Here is a 13,388-nt window from a genome sequence, read left to right as displayed (position 1 = left end):
CCATCCTCTAGACACGGGGAGACTCCACATAAAAAGGACCCCATCAGGTGGAGTCAAACTCAGGATTTACCTTCAAACTGTAACGTAAAATTAGTGCGCAATGTTAAAGGTCTACTGCACTTGTTGTGAGAATGACCTATTAAAGATTGAAAGCAAGTTACATCTCATTGTTTTTGAGATGTAACTTAAACCTACACAGTAGTAAAAACTGAAAAAATATAACAACCCACCACCACCCACACACACACACGCACACACACACACACACACACGCACGCACGCACGCACGCACGCACGCACACACACACAAAAACCCACTACAGGCTGAGAGGACAGACAGTTAGCAATAACCTGTTAAATACCTTTGTATTTCTCCCAGGTTGCAGCAAAGAAACCCTACATATCTCCAACAGCTGTTTAGCAATATACACCTGTCTCCAAGAAAAGACCAAATGTCTGTGAAGGGAGGCTGGAGCTGATTAATGAATGAACACAGGGCTTTCATATGAGTAATTTATGCCACAAAACTGCATAGTTAGACTTAGGAAGCATGCCACTTAAGGATATTTCACAGAATTAGCCATGTTGTAGAAAATCATCTCAGAAAATCTTTCTGTCGATCTGTGCATCAGTGGAAACAGTATCTCATATACCATGCTGTATACACCAGGTTCTAAATAGCTTCAAAGCTGCAGCTTGGGGACAAATGTAAGCTTGCTTGTTGGTAAAGTACTGCTAAACCTCATTAGGATGCCCAATATGTATGTAGCATGTAAAATCATCCGCCAGCTTCTCCTCAGCCCATACTAATACATGTCTATGTGCCCTGTCACGCACAAACTGATGTTCCTGACAGGTGGCAAACTGGCAATTAGTCAGTTCTCTCAAAAAAGTCTACTTAGAGTATGACCTGAAAGCTGCCTGCCCACACACACACAAACACACACAAAAACTCACACACACTCCCAGCTCCTGTCCTCTGACCTTCCTCACCCACCCATCGAATCAGAAAATGCTTATGTCTTTTTCTTTGAGTCAGCACTCTTTTTTACCTTTCCACCTTTCTCTCTTTCTTTCTCTCTTTCCCCTGGTCTTTTGCATTTTGACCCCCACCCCACAGCCCAAACTAAGTCTCATCTGGCAGCTAAGATGTGCAGACACGTGACAAAGAAGGAATGGGGTGAAATGTGAAACAAGGCAGGAATGATACTGAGATAAAGAGAGGATAACAGGATGGTCGGGGGGTAGAAGCCTAATATAAAAGGAGACATGAAAAAGATATAAAAGGCAGTGTACAGGTAAAGACGGGTTATCTTTGGTTGCCTTTGGAAAATCCCCAAATGCACAGCGAGGGTCTGGCACTCAAGGTGAGAAGCAGAGGACATCCCTCCCTCCGTATCCCTCTGCTTCTTCCCCCTCCTACACCCGCCTGCACCCTCTCCAGCTGTTCTCATCACATTCGGCTTTTTTGTGTGCGCGGGGTTTTTTTCTGCTTATTACGAGTCTGCTTTCTGCTTCATGTGCACTTGTTTATTCATCTTTTGTGCAGACAAATATCATGAACATGTGTTTACAGACATTCATGCTGAATATATTTTGTTCCGGTATCTATGTGTGATGCCACAAATGTCTGTCTGGATATCATGACCATTCATGCCTGATCGAGCTCCTTATGCCGTCCCCTGTAAAAACCAAAATATTATCAACAAAAAGACATTGCCAAAAAAATGTTTCTACTCTCCGTAGGATGGCAACCCAGATGCACGAGAGGGTTCAGCGAGAGGCCAAAAGGTGGAAAACAGAGAAAAGACAGAGGACAGACTTCTAGAAAAAGCAGCTGGGTTGTTATTATCCTGTCAGATAACAAAAAATTCACTGTTCCTTAAAGAGAAATAAGCTCGTTGTATCTGAGAGCAATCTGGATCATGACTTGGATATCCAAATCTGTGGCAGCTGGTGTTCCCCGGTGTCATGTTATTTTATTTATGTTGTCAGATCTCAGTACTTTCCATGGTTGAGAAAAGTTAACTTTAAACTCAGTGAAGCAATAGACAAGTTTTCTTAAAAATAATCACTGTGGGCTGTAGAGGGAAATGATCCTTAGTTTACTGTGTGGTCAGAAGCCTGTCAGCATCCAGTTGCTGTATTAATGGCTTGGATGAACTTGTGGCTCAGGAGGAACAGCAGGGCATCTACTAACTGGAAGGTTCGTGGTTTGATTCTCCAGTCTGCATGACAATGTATTCTGATTCCCAATACTTTTGTGTGAGTATGTAAATGTTAGGTAGGAAGAAGTGCTTGTGTGAATAATGTTGTATAAAGTCCTTTGAGTGTTCAAGTAGGGCAGAAAAGCGCTATATAAGAATCAGTCTATTTACAAGAACTACAGTTATTAATTTAGGCAATGTCTCAATGCCAATTGATAATTATGAATATTTCTTTAAGTTGCTGCTTTTGTGCTGTTCAATTCAATTCAATTTAATTTATACAGCGCCAACTGACAACAACAGTCGCCTCAAGGTGCTTTATATTGTAAGGTAGACCCTATAATAATACATAGGGTCAGAAGAACCCAACATAAAGAGAAAAACAACAATCTTATGACCCCCTATGAGCAATCAGTTTGGCGACAGTGGGAAGGAAATACTCCCTTTTAACAGGGAGAAACCTCCGGCAGAACCAGGCTCAGGGAGGGCTGGCTATCTGCCGTGACCATAACATACAACCATCTACAAAAGCATTGGACCACACTTCTTAATGTTTGCATTCACATGTCTTCAGTCTCATTGCAACAAATCTACATAGTCAAGTATGCAAACTGCCTTTAAAAACATCTGTGAAAGAATAGCTCATTCCAGGACCACGATACTGTAATGGGACGCCACTGTTACAACAGGTTAGATCAGGAAACGTCTTCCCTCCTACATGAACTGTAAGTGGTTTTACTGCAGAGTGGAAGCGTTCAGGAGCCACGGCAACTCAGCCACTTTAGGAGTTGTAAGTGAAAAGACAGCTTGGATGGACAGTTATTGACCTAAAAATGCATAAATAAAATTAAAAACTGTCACTCTTTATTAATACTTTGAGTTCCCTCTGTCTGTCTTAATAATTACAATAGATGCAGCCTCCTCAGCATCAGCCTCCTCTGATCCAAATGCACCTGAGAATGTTACTGAGAGGCTGTTCAGAAGCAGCTTACACAGTCTTTTGTGAATCCTGTTATTTTTTTGTAGCATACTGTCCTACAGCAATAGAGCATACTTACACAGCTACAATGAGGATGACACATCCTTTTTTCAGAGTGAAGCATCTTTTCGCCTCTGAAAAAAAGGTCCTAACAGCCCCGCGTACAGTGGCAGTCCAAGTCAAGCAGAAAAATGCTGCTTTTAAAACTCAAGCAAACAGGCTCTTTTCTGGTTTGACAAAATTGCTTTGAATGTCAGAGCTTGTTTTTCATTTAATAGCTGTGGATGTTGATGCTTTTTAGCACTCGAGCTGACTAGTTTATTCGCTAGAGAGTACAGCGCTCACTTGGAGATGGAACTTTCCTTACCTAAAAGCTGAGCAGCTGCTTAAATGCACAGTTTGAAAGAATGGCGCTGATGATAGTGCGAAAGAGCAAAGCAGCAGGGCTGTATGTTGTCCATAAACGATATAATAAATGATAATTATGCCTATCTTTAGAGAATTGTTTTTTCCAAGCTCCTGTGATGCTTCCTCAGCTGTTTGTCCTCAATTAAAGTTGTTTTTCTACTCATTTGCTCAGATAATAATCGGCTTTTCTCTAAACAAGCATTTGTGAGGCTAACCTTGCTCTGTGTGCAGATTGTTATCCTCCTGACAAGAGTTGCATCTGTAGGTAAATATTCAACATGCACTTTACAGAGACACAGTCATTGTTGTTTTATTCCTCTGTCACGTATGTCCTCTGCCAAAATGCTGCACTTCCATGGCTTTATTTTGTTAATAAATATTTGAGATTTGAGGTTTTATTAATCAGTCATCTTCATTCATCTTCAGAATAACAACTAAAGTAGAAATATGCACAGAACCAAGAGCCTTTCAGGTGAAAGAAAACAATTCCTGTTCAATTCAGAATATTTTACAACCCAGCTATCTTTTTAAACTTTTGTGCCCTGCAGGATATTTTTATGACACTTCTTTTTTTTTTTATTCGATTGTGAAGTGAAAAGACAAGATAGATGTGACAGAGAAACGAGGGCTGATAATTTCAGCTGACAGTCGTCTGATGGACTTAAAGTTGTGAAGCCAAATTTGGCCTGTAGACCTTTGTGATGACACGATGCACTCGTCTACATGAAACACAAAGGAGATTAAAATAACTCGGTGTCACTTTGACGCTGATGAAAATGTGCACAGTACAAAAGTTTTGACCAAATACGTTAATGTGCACTCATCTTATAGTAGTCACATCTACTAAATGTAATGTGAATGGAGACGAACCCACAAAGAATTATCAGCAGATTTCTGTAGAGTAGCATCTGTTTACCAAACGCTTGCATGACTGTCCCGCCCTTTTAATGAAATGATTGTGTGAATGTTGTGTTTACAGTTTTTTTCTGCTTGCCCCAAGTGGCTACAGACATTGGTAATCCGATTTTTTTAAATTAAGTTTTCTCTTGTGTGTGTTACGAATACTTGAATGTGATCAACTTAGCAACTGTGACTTCACACTTTAGTTTCTGGACTCTGGATTTTGAAACCTCATGATTACCATTTTGGTCAACACCATGTTAGCTGCATAATTCCAGTCAATGCAATTCCGTTTATTTATGTTTTACATTGTAAAGTAAAGATTCTACAATGATATAGTGAAAACTCCAATAACCAAACGACCCCCTATGGGCAAGCACTTGGAGACACTGGGAAGGAAAAACTCCCTTTTAACAGGAAGAAACTTCCAGAACCTCATGGTGGGGCAGCCATCTGCTGCAACTGGTTGGATGTGAGGGGAGGGACACAGGACAAACGACACTGTGGAATAGAACCAGCGTGTAACTAAGGGTCACCTAATCCAGCCCCAACTATCCGGTTGTTCAGTCTGACGTCACTAGCCGTGTCTGGGCCTAAACTCCGCTGCAGGTCCATATATCAAACGATCACTATGGCATTACTGAGAGTTGAAAAACTGTCTAAAGTCTTTCATCTTTAATAAAATGATCAGCGTTCTGCTCTACCAGGTGTAACAATTGAGTTTAACATCCAGGCATCCATGAAAACGGAATTTATGACATTTAACGGAGTTAGAAGTTAGCAGGAAGTTAGCTCGCTAGCTTCTATCTAAATACAATATAGCATGTCCTGACTGCGGGGTTTTGGAAACAAATTAAAACGTACAGCTCTGTTATCACTTCCAACATAAATGAAGACAGAAAACTAAACAGCAGTGACGTTTGTAGGGTTACTGAAGTTGGGCTAGCTGGTATATAATGATGAGCTACGTGACCGCTAGCGCCACAGCTATGTTAGCATAATATAAACAAGATAACTTATTTTCCACTCGATAAAAGTTAACGTGATTGTTCTCGGTGGTCAGGAACAATTGTAATCGCATGGCAGGATGCTGTAAAAGGACCAAACTTCAGCCAGGAGAACAACTGAGATAATCCATCCACAATACGAGGTTAGTCATTCATATACTGCTGCATGGGCTGGGCTGTAGTTACATCCTAAGGTTTTAAAAACTGAGCTTAAATAAATGATTAGTGGTAATAAAAGCCGAGGGAGGTCAACAGTGATCACTGACTGTTTTAGGAGCTTTTTGAGATTAAATAGAAGAAAATACATAACATTAAACATGTTAACAACACAAAAGCCATATTAAACGCAGACTACTTTAGGCCCGGAAGTAGGATTCGTCACATCATCACTTAACGACTGGATAAGATTGATGCTAGAAGTTATGCTAATGCTAATACGCTTGGTTAGCAAGCTGCACTGTTAAGCTGTACAGCCTAAAATGTACATACTAATTAGTGTAAAACCGAAGCACAAACTCCCCGGAAGACTGTAATACACATCAGACCACATTATTTATCAGATAATTCAATTCAATTCAAATGCTCCCAAAGGTGCCAACACCACAACCAAAGTTCAGTTCAGTGATTTCAATGACCAGAGATAAGGCATAGAGCAGGGGTCCACAAGGGCCGGTGTCCCTGCAGGTTTTAGGTTTAGTGTCCTTGATCCATCACAGCTGATTTAAATGGATAAATTACCTTCTCAACATGTCTTGAAGTCCTCCAGAGGCCTAGTAATGAACTAATCATGTGATTCAGGTGTGTTGACCCAGGGTGAGATCTAAAACCTGCAGGGACACCGGCCCTCGTGGACTGCGATTGGGGACCCCTGGCATAGAGCCAAACCTTTTTATATTTTTAGGAATATTTATTTATATACATATAACATATGTTCAGAAATTGTCCAAAGCTAAAATAAAAAAACAACTCCCTTCAAGTAGAGGAGGAGATGGTCTGGGCAAGCTTCGCACATTTCACATAACTTCCTGTACGGGCGCATGAGGCGTCCTGTACTGTAGCTCTTTCCTTAACAGTCGCTGCAATGTTCAAATGAGGTCGCATTAATGTAAAAGTCACCCATATGTGAATGGCAAAGCCATCACTTTAACTGCCTAATGAAGCCGGCAATGTTACATAGTTGATGTCTTAAAAGGACTTTACTGGGTCACAGGAATTAAACACCTCAGCACCTCATCTGATTGGTTTCACTCCACCAAAGCTGTTTTTTTGTTTGCATTTTGAAACTAAGCCAAATTTTTGCAAAACTTTGTAGAGGGATGGTTAACGAGCAGTGAAAGTATCCATTACATTTTTATGCAGTTTATTGTGCCTTTAAAAAAACAAAAACAAAAAAAAAACGGAAACTGGATATGATCTGGATCTGCTGCTGGATTTAAATGTAACAATATTTTTTTTAAAGAGATACTAATTCCCATGACAAAGGTTGTAACAAAATATAAGATATAGATAGGAAGAGCACATAATGAGTTGTGTAAGGCAGTCAAACTGTTTGCCCTTGACTCCACAGCCGTGACTTACTCCTGTTGTTATCCAAATGAAGGCTCATTATTTTAGCCCATATTCAGATTATCACAATTTTTCCTTTTAATATGTTAAATAAAACATGTAACACGTATCTCCGACCAGCAGCATCCCCAGGACACAATCCCTAAGTGTCTGTGGCTTTGATTGAGGGCCACTGATTAACCTGCAGTGTCAGCTCAGCTTACAAATTGTTTTAAGTTATTCACGCTTGGTTGTGTTGCCCTGCCGTGTCACATGTCGTATGGAACCCTAATCCAGGTTGTTGTCTTTTTTCTGCACCAGAGCTTGTTGTCTTTTTGCAAAGGTCTCACATAAAGTCCCCCATCTAAGTGAACGTGAGGTTCATTGTTTAATAGCAGCTGTGTTGCTGAGAACAGGGCTGAATGATGTTTTTGATGATAGTAAGAGAGTATTCCTAAAATACTTTCTCAGTTTCTCCTTCCTCAGCTGTCATGTTTCTCCCCTCGTTTCCTTTATCCTCATTTGCTTTTTTAAAATTTATTTATTTTATTTTTTTTACCACACCTCTTCCCCCTGTCCCCCCCCTCCCATCACTCGCCCAGTGATCTGTCCATCCGTCACTATCGATGTCAGTGTGGTGTGTGTATTTGTGTGTGTCTATATGCATGTCATCTGGCACTGGGTGGCCTCCCACTGATGTAAGAGGGATCTGTCATGTCTCTCTGTCACAACAGCAGACATGCATGAGTAGATGTACACACACACACACACACACAAACACACACACACACACACACAAACACACACACACCTAAATGCGCATGGTGGACTTGTCTCTACTCAGTCTGTTCTTAGTGAATGCATGAGCAATTTTTCCTCTTTTCCTTCCATCCTAACCCCTGAGATTTACTAGACATTTATATTTTTCTGCTAAAACAACCTTCAAGGCTGCCAGTAGGTTGTGGAGTTGTAGAAGTTATTATTTGTTAGGGTTATATCCACTTCTGCATCCAGAGGTATGAAATACAACATGATGGGACATTTCAACTAAACTCTCCTTAAAATGTGGTTTGTTAAAAAGCTGCAGAGAAAGAATCCCTGGGTGGATTCGTGGCTGTTCTCCAGCTCGAGTGGTTTTTAGCAGGCTAAACGAAGCCCTTCAGGGGGTTACAGAGTGACAAGTGGACACCGGTTAATTTTGTAGCATCAGGAGCTACAGCAGCAGCAGAAGCCCCGGCTGTGTGTTTGGAGCAGCACCTGCTGAACACAAGAGGAACTGCACTGGAGATGCTTTAATGTAGTTTGTCTCTTGGATGAGGGGAATGAGGGGTTATTGGGCTCAGGTGACAGATCGTATTCTCTGTTATTAGACTGAGGCTTGTTGGTGTCCTCGGTGAAGAGATACGAGGATGGCTGCCTTTCCTCAGCATTGATGAAGGGGAAATGATCAGTTAGAAAATCAGCCTGAAGTCCACTGAGAGCAAATCATGAAGACAGATGCTCATCTGTCCCCTGTGTGTATGCTGCTTGAATAATGTGTGTCAGTGTTTAATTTTGAAAAGTCTAAACTCTATAAAACAGCATTGCTGATCTCTCCCTGAGTGCATGCTTTTAACTACATGCACAAAGCTTTCTTCTGCGTACAATTATATGATTTATTTGATATGTTCGATACAGTAGAAGTCATTTTAATCTTTTTTTAGTCACTAATGTGAGATGGAGAAAAATATCTGTTAATTAACTATTTAATAGGGCTGTGATAGACTGGCGACCTGTTGAGTGTGTACCCAGTCTCTTGCCTTAGTACAGCGAGGATAGGGTCCAGTCAACTTGAGACCCTGAACAGGACAATGAACTGAGAAAATGAATGGAATATATTGTAAATATCTAGACCACTGGTGTCACACATACTATGACCTTGGCCTTGATTTGGAAAGTGTGAAATTTGCAGTGAAGTCATGAATTACTCATTAAAAAGCATTTCTAGCATTTCTAGGCATTTCTAATAAAATATGTGGAAAGTTATCCGTATTTTAAGTCTGTATTTTAAATCATTTAACAGGAAATAAAACCCTCTGCTCTCTGTTTTTTAAAGGAGGGGCTGACAGGTATCACTTTGGTTAGTCTTGGATTGTCAGCTTTTTCTTTCTTGTTTCCTTTGTTAGGTTTAAATCTTGGCTGTTTGGCAGGTGAACATTGTCAGGATGTACTTTTTTACACTTGAAGTAACTTGTAATATTTTTTTAACCTGTTATTCAAGATTTTTACTGCTCTGAGTTTAAATCATATACAGGCATGATTCAGACAATCCATCTAACTGAAAAAAGAGTCTTATATGTGCTAATGCATGCAGATATTCACTTTAGTGCCCCACTCCAGATAGTGTGTTAGTTTGAAGGCTTAGTACACTTTTGTGTAGTAATACTGTATATACCGATTGTGTGGTACTGTAGTTACACTTTGACAGCACAGTAAGTGACTCAAATCAAGCTGTTCTCTTTAAACCTGACATTCTTCTTACGCTTTGGGAATGGACTGGCTTTTATATAAGCCAGTTTTCTAGTTGGACTACACTTACTATACACTTTAAGCACTTTATCTACCTCCCATCTACAGCCAGTTTGAAATAAGTTGATCTAACATGCATGAAACCCATACAGGCACAGGTAGAACATGCCGACTCATCACACAGAGGCACCAGCTTTCAAACCAGAAGTCTTCTTGCTACTTGTTATACGTTTAATTCTTATTCGTTTTCAGTGTTACTTTAATATTTTATATTTCTGTATTATTTTTATTGTAGTCTCTGGATTTTGTTTTGTCTCTAAGTTGGGATAGCTATCATTAAGGAGCAGACTGTAGTAAGCCCAGAGTGCCTAAATTGCCGGTGTAAAATGTGGGCTGGCAGATGCAACAACAACTTGATTGTCTTAAAACCATACTTGACTGTGTACTGAATGGAGATCTTTTTCCTTAACTAAGATTTTTGAAACCCATGTTTAAGATGTCAACACTTATTTTAGAAGGAATTCAAAGCACTGGCTAACCATATATTTGGTCTTACCCACGTCGAACTCTTAGTTTGTTTTTATTTTCTGTCAGCATAGACACTGAGTCAAGATGACAGATGAGGGAGCAGCCTGCCCTTTAACATCAGTCTGCACCTCAGCTTTGAGTGGACTTGGCATTTTGTTGAGGCTGAGATGTTAAGAAGACACCAGACACTCACAAGCACATTTTGCACATCTAGCAAAAACACAGTAACTGTTATAAGAAATGGCCCAAGAAATTTAAAATGTGGGGGAAAGTAGCCCTGATATCTGGTTTGCTGCTGACATGACACATGCTTAACAGAAAAGTCACAATGATCTCACACACATAACTGCACCATTAAGTTACAGTGAAGGTTTACCTCAAAGCAAACTTAAAATAGTTCGAGTAAAGGTCAAAATTTGAAACAGCTAAAATATCCACAAACCACCAAAACAATCTCTTTTCATATACAATTAAAACGCTTATATTCTCTGGTGTGGTTATACTGTACTGTATGGTTCAACACACTGAACAGGAATATGTCATGAGTCACTCTTGTATGCTTTTCATACAAGTTTCACACGAGACAGATACAAACTTCATAAGATTTATATATATCTTTTCCATATGGGTAGCAGCGGTCCCCAACCCCCGGGGCCGGTCCGTGAGTCGTTTGGTACCAGGCCACGAGAGTAGAGCCTCGGGTGTGAAATTTATAGTTTTTTCTCGTGTTGCAGTTGTGTCTTATTTTGAAAGAAATAATTACGTGTTACTATAGCGACCAGAGATTAATTAAGGGGCAGAGAGGAGGATGTTACTCTCAATGTTGTTGGCAGATTTCAGGAGGACGCTGCTAATAAAGTTACACAATTACACAGCGGATTTGCGTTTATTATTATATAATAAATACCACAGTTTTTGTCTTGGGCGTATCATTTTATTGTGTTGTATTTATCTGCAACACCTTAAAGGCCGGTCCATGAAAATATTGTCTTACATTAAACTGGTCCGTGGTGCTTAAAAGTTTGGGGACCGCTGAACTATAGTGATGCCGTGAGAATAAAGGCATGTTAATTGTACGTGAAGAGTGAGGGCCTTGGAGCTGTTTTATGTTTTACCTGATATAAAATGCACCACCAATCCAAGTGCTCCTTTTAAAACAGTTTAAAAATGACGTTTGTTAGAAAGCTGTAGGGAGCACTGCGTCAACACACTGGTCGCTCAAAATGATTTAGAACTTTTTGGAAGTGGAAAGACTGTCGGAGAGGCAATGAGTGAGGATTGCTTTGATGCACCTGAAGTCATCATATATGTCATCATATATCTTCAAATGTAGATGTGCCTGCACATGATGGCACTCTGGAGCAGTTCAAGTCATTTCCATCAAACGTTCTCCCCTGAGGAAACTGAGGACTTCACAGTAGGACCCTGTGTTGAAAACATGGTCCTTGTTGGAAACTGTGATGTGGGCCAGTTCCACTTTTCAAAAAATGTAATAAATGGGGTGTCCCAAGAAAATGAAAAAGTAAAGCAGAAGAGTTTCCATGTGAAAATTATACCAGGAAATTACATTGACAGGAGTGCAAGAACACTGGGTATTAGAATACAGTCAGTTTATACATCTGTGTTCACAACCCTGCAATAAAGTCTTTAAAGATCCTGCACAGAAAAAATGTCAAAACAGCAGAGCTGATGAAACATCCACTGAAAACTATAACAAGTTAAAATAAGCCAGGGTTATCTTTAAAATCCTTAAAGCACACAATTTAATGCAATGTGATCACTTTGTGTTACTTCTCCTAATCATGTGACCTTTTGTAGTCTGCAAAATAACAGAGCCTATCACAGAAAAGATGCTGCATCTTACCACACTTGCTTACTTTTGAGGATCTCCTAAATTTGCTTATCTGTTTCAGGTTCAGTTTAATTCACATAATTAATCAATTAATGGTCTTGAGCATGCATGTCTGATGATGGTGGTGGTGGGGTGGTAATGAGCTGCTGATCAGCTTTAAAGTTACCTTACAATCCTTTAAAGTTCCTACACACACACTGCACAGAGAAGATGAGACACATCACACTGCAGCGAAACGCAGTTAATGATAGCAATCTGATTACACCTTCAGAGACACTGCAGACCTTTGGATTTCACTCTGTGCTAATAGAGCTAAGGTAATGGGTGGGCAAGGGAATGAATGGCTGTCTAAGTGAATGGATGTGTAATTAAAGAATGGGCGATACAGTCGATGTAATTAGCTTGTTTATGTGTGGTACAATGGATATGGGCAGGCGTGAGGATCTGGGCCTGGAATGGCAGACGGAGAGAGGGAGACGAGATAGGAGACGGCGAGGAGGGGCGAGAGTGGGAAGGAGAGAAAGAGAGGGAGCAAACTCCTTATTCAGGCCTTTTCTGCTCACCCGTCACATCAAGGCTCGAAATCAATCCTGCAAATTGGTTTGTTCCTGGACAAGGTTACCAAATGACGGAGGGATGGAGAGAATGAAGTGGAGGAGACACGGAATATGAGATAGAGAAGGAATATGTGAGAGCTGTAACCAGAGATTGTGGGGAGGACGATGAAGGGGAGGAGGGTGGGGATGTCCCGCTGTTGACGTATTGCCTAATGCGGGGGCTCTGTGTGTGTATGTGTGTCTGAGTGTGTGTGTGAGCTGAAGGCCAACAGCGACGTCATTAAACTATGAAGGAGGTGAAGGATCCAGTTGATTGTTGTTTGTTACAGGTAAACCGTAGAGACTGAGTTATGACCTGCTGGCTCACAAAACACTTTGTCCGTGTGGCAAAGAGGCATGTACATGTTGGGACTGAGTTTGTCTGTGTGTGTGTGTTTGTGTGTCTGTGTGCATGCCACAGATGTTCCTGTAAACCTGTCACAATGAAATGTGGAACCCATTTCCTCCCATTCCCAGCTGAGCCAGTGGAACCGGAGAGTAAATATATAAATAATAGAACAGATAAAAAATGATGCAATCTCCAAATGTGTTATTCTTCTCCATTGACCTGACGTGTCTTTGTGTGTGTGTGTGTTGCTTACAGGAACACTTTACACCTGAGTGTAAGTTTAAGGAGTGTGTGTTTGAGAACTACTACGTCACCTACTCATCCATCCTGTACAGACAGACCCAGTCAGGGCGGGCTTGGTACATCGGCATCAACCGGGACGGCCAAGTCATGAAGGGGAACCGCGTCAAGAAGACGAAGGGAGCTGCTCACTTCCTGCCCAAACTTATTGAAGGTAAGCTTGTACGGTATGTACATGTAAAGCATGTTGCTTTCTATCATAAAACAAT

General features: G+C 40.7%; 1 protein-coding gene across 1 annotated transcript in view; it reads left to right on the top strand.

Moving 5' to 3' along the window:
* fgf11a (fibroblast growth factor 11a) overlaps positions 1 to 13,388 on the top strand; it is a 100,862-nt gene that overhangs the window by 76,670 nt on the left and 10,804 nt on the right. The window contains exon 4 of the mRNA XM_026161600.2: positions 13,135 to 13,333. Within this exon, the coding sequence (XP_026017385.1) occupies positions 13,135 to 13,333 (199 nt within the window). The remainder of the gene's footprint in view (positions 1 to 13,134; positions 13,334 to 13,388) is intronic.

This window comes from Astatotilapia calliptera, chromosome 3 (assembly GCF_964374335.1).
Source record: "Astatotilapia calliptera chromosome 3, fAstCal68.1, whole genome shotgun sequence".
NCBI classification, from domain to species: domain Eukaryota; kingdom Metazoa; phylum Chordata; class Actinopteri; order Cichliformes; family Cichlidae; genus Astatotilapia; species Astatotilapia calliptera.
The sequence above is the reverse complement of the archived record's forward strand: the minus strand, read 5'-3'. Positions and strand labels throughout refer to the sequence as shown.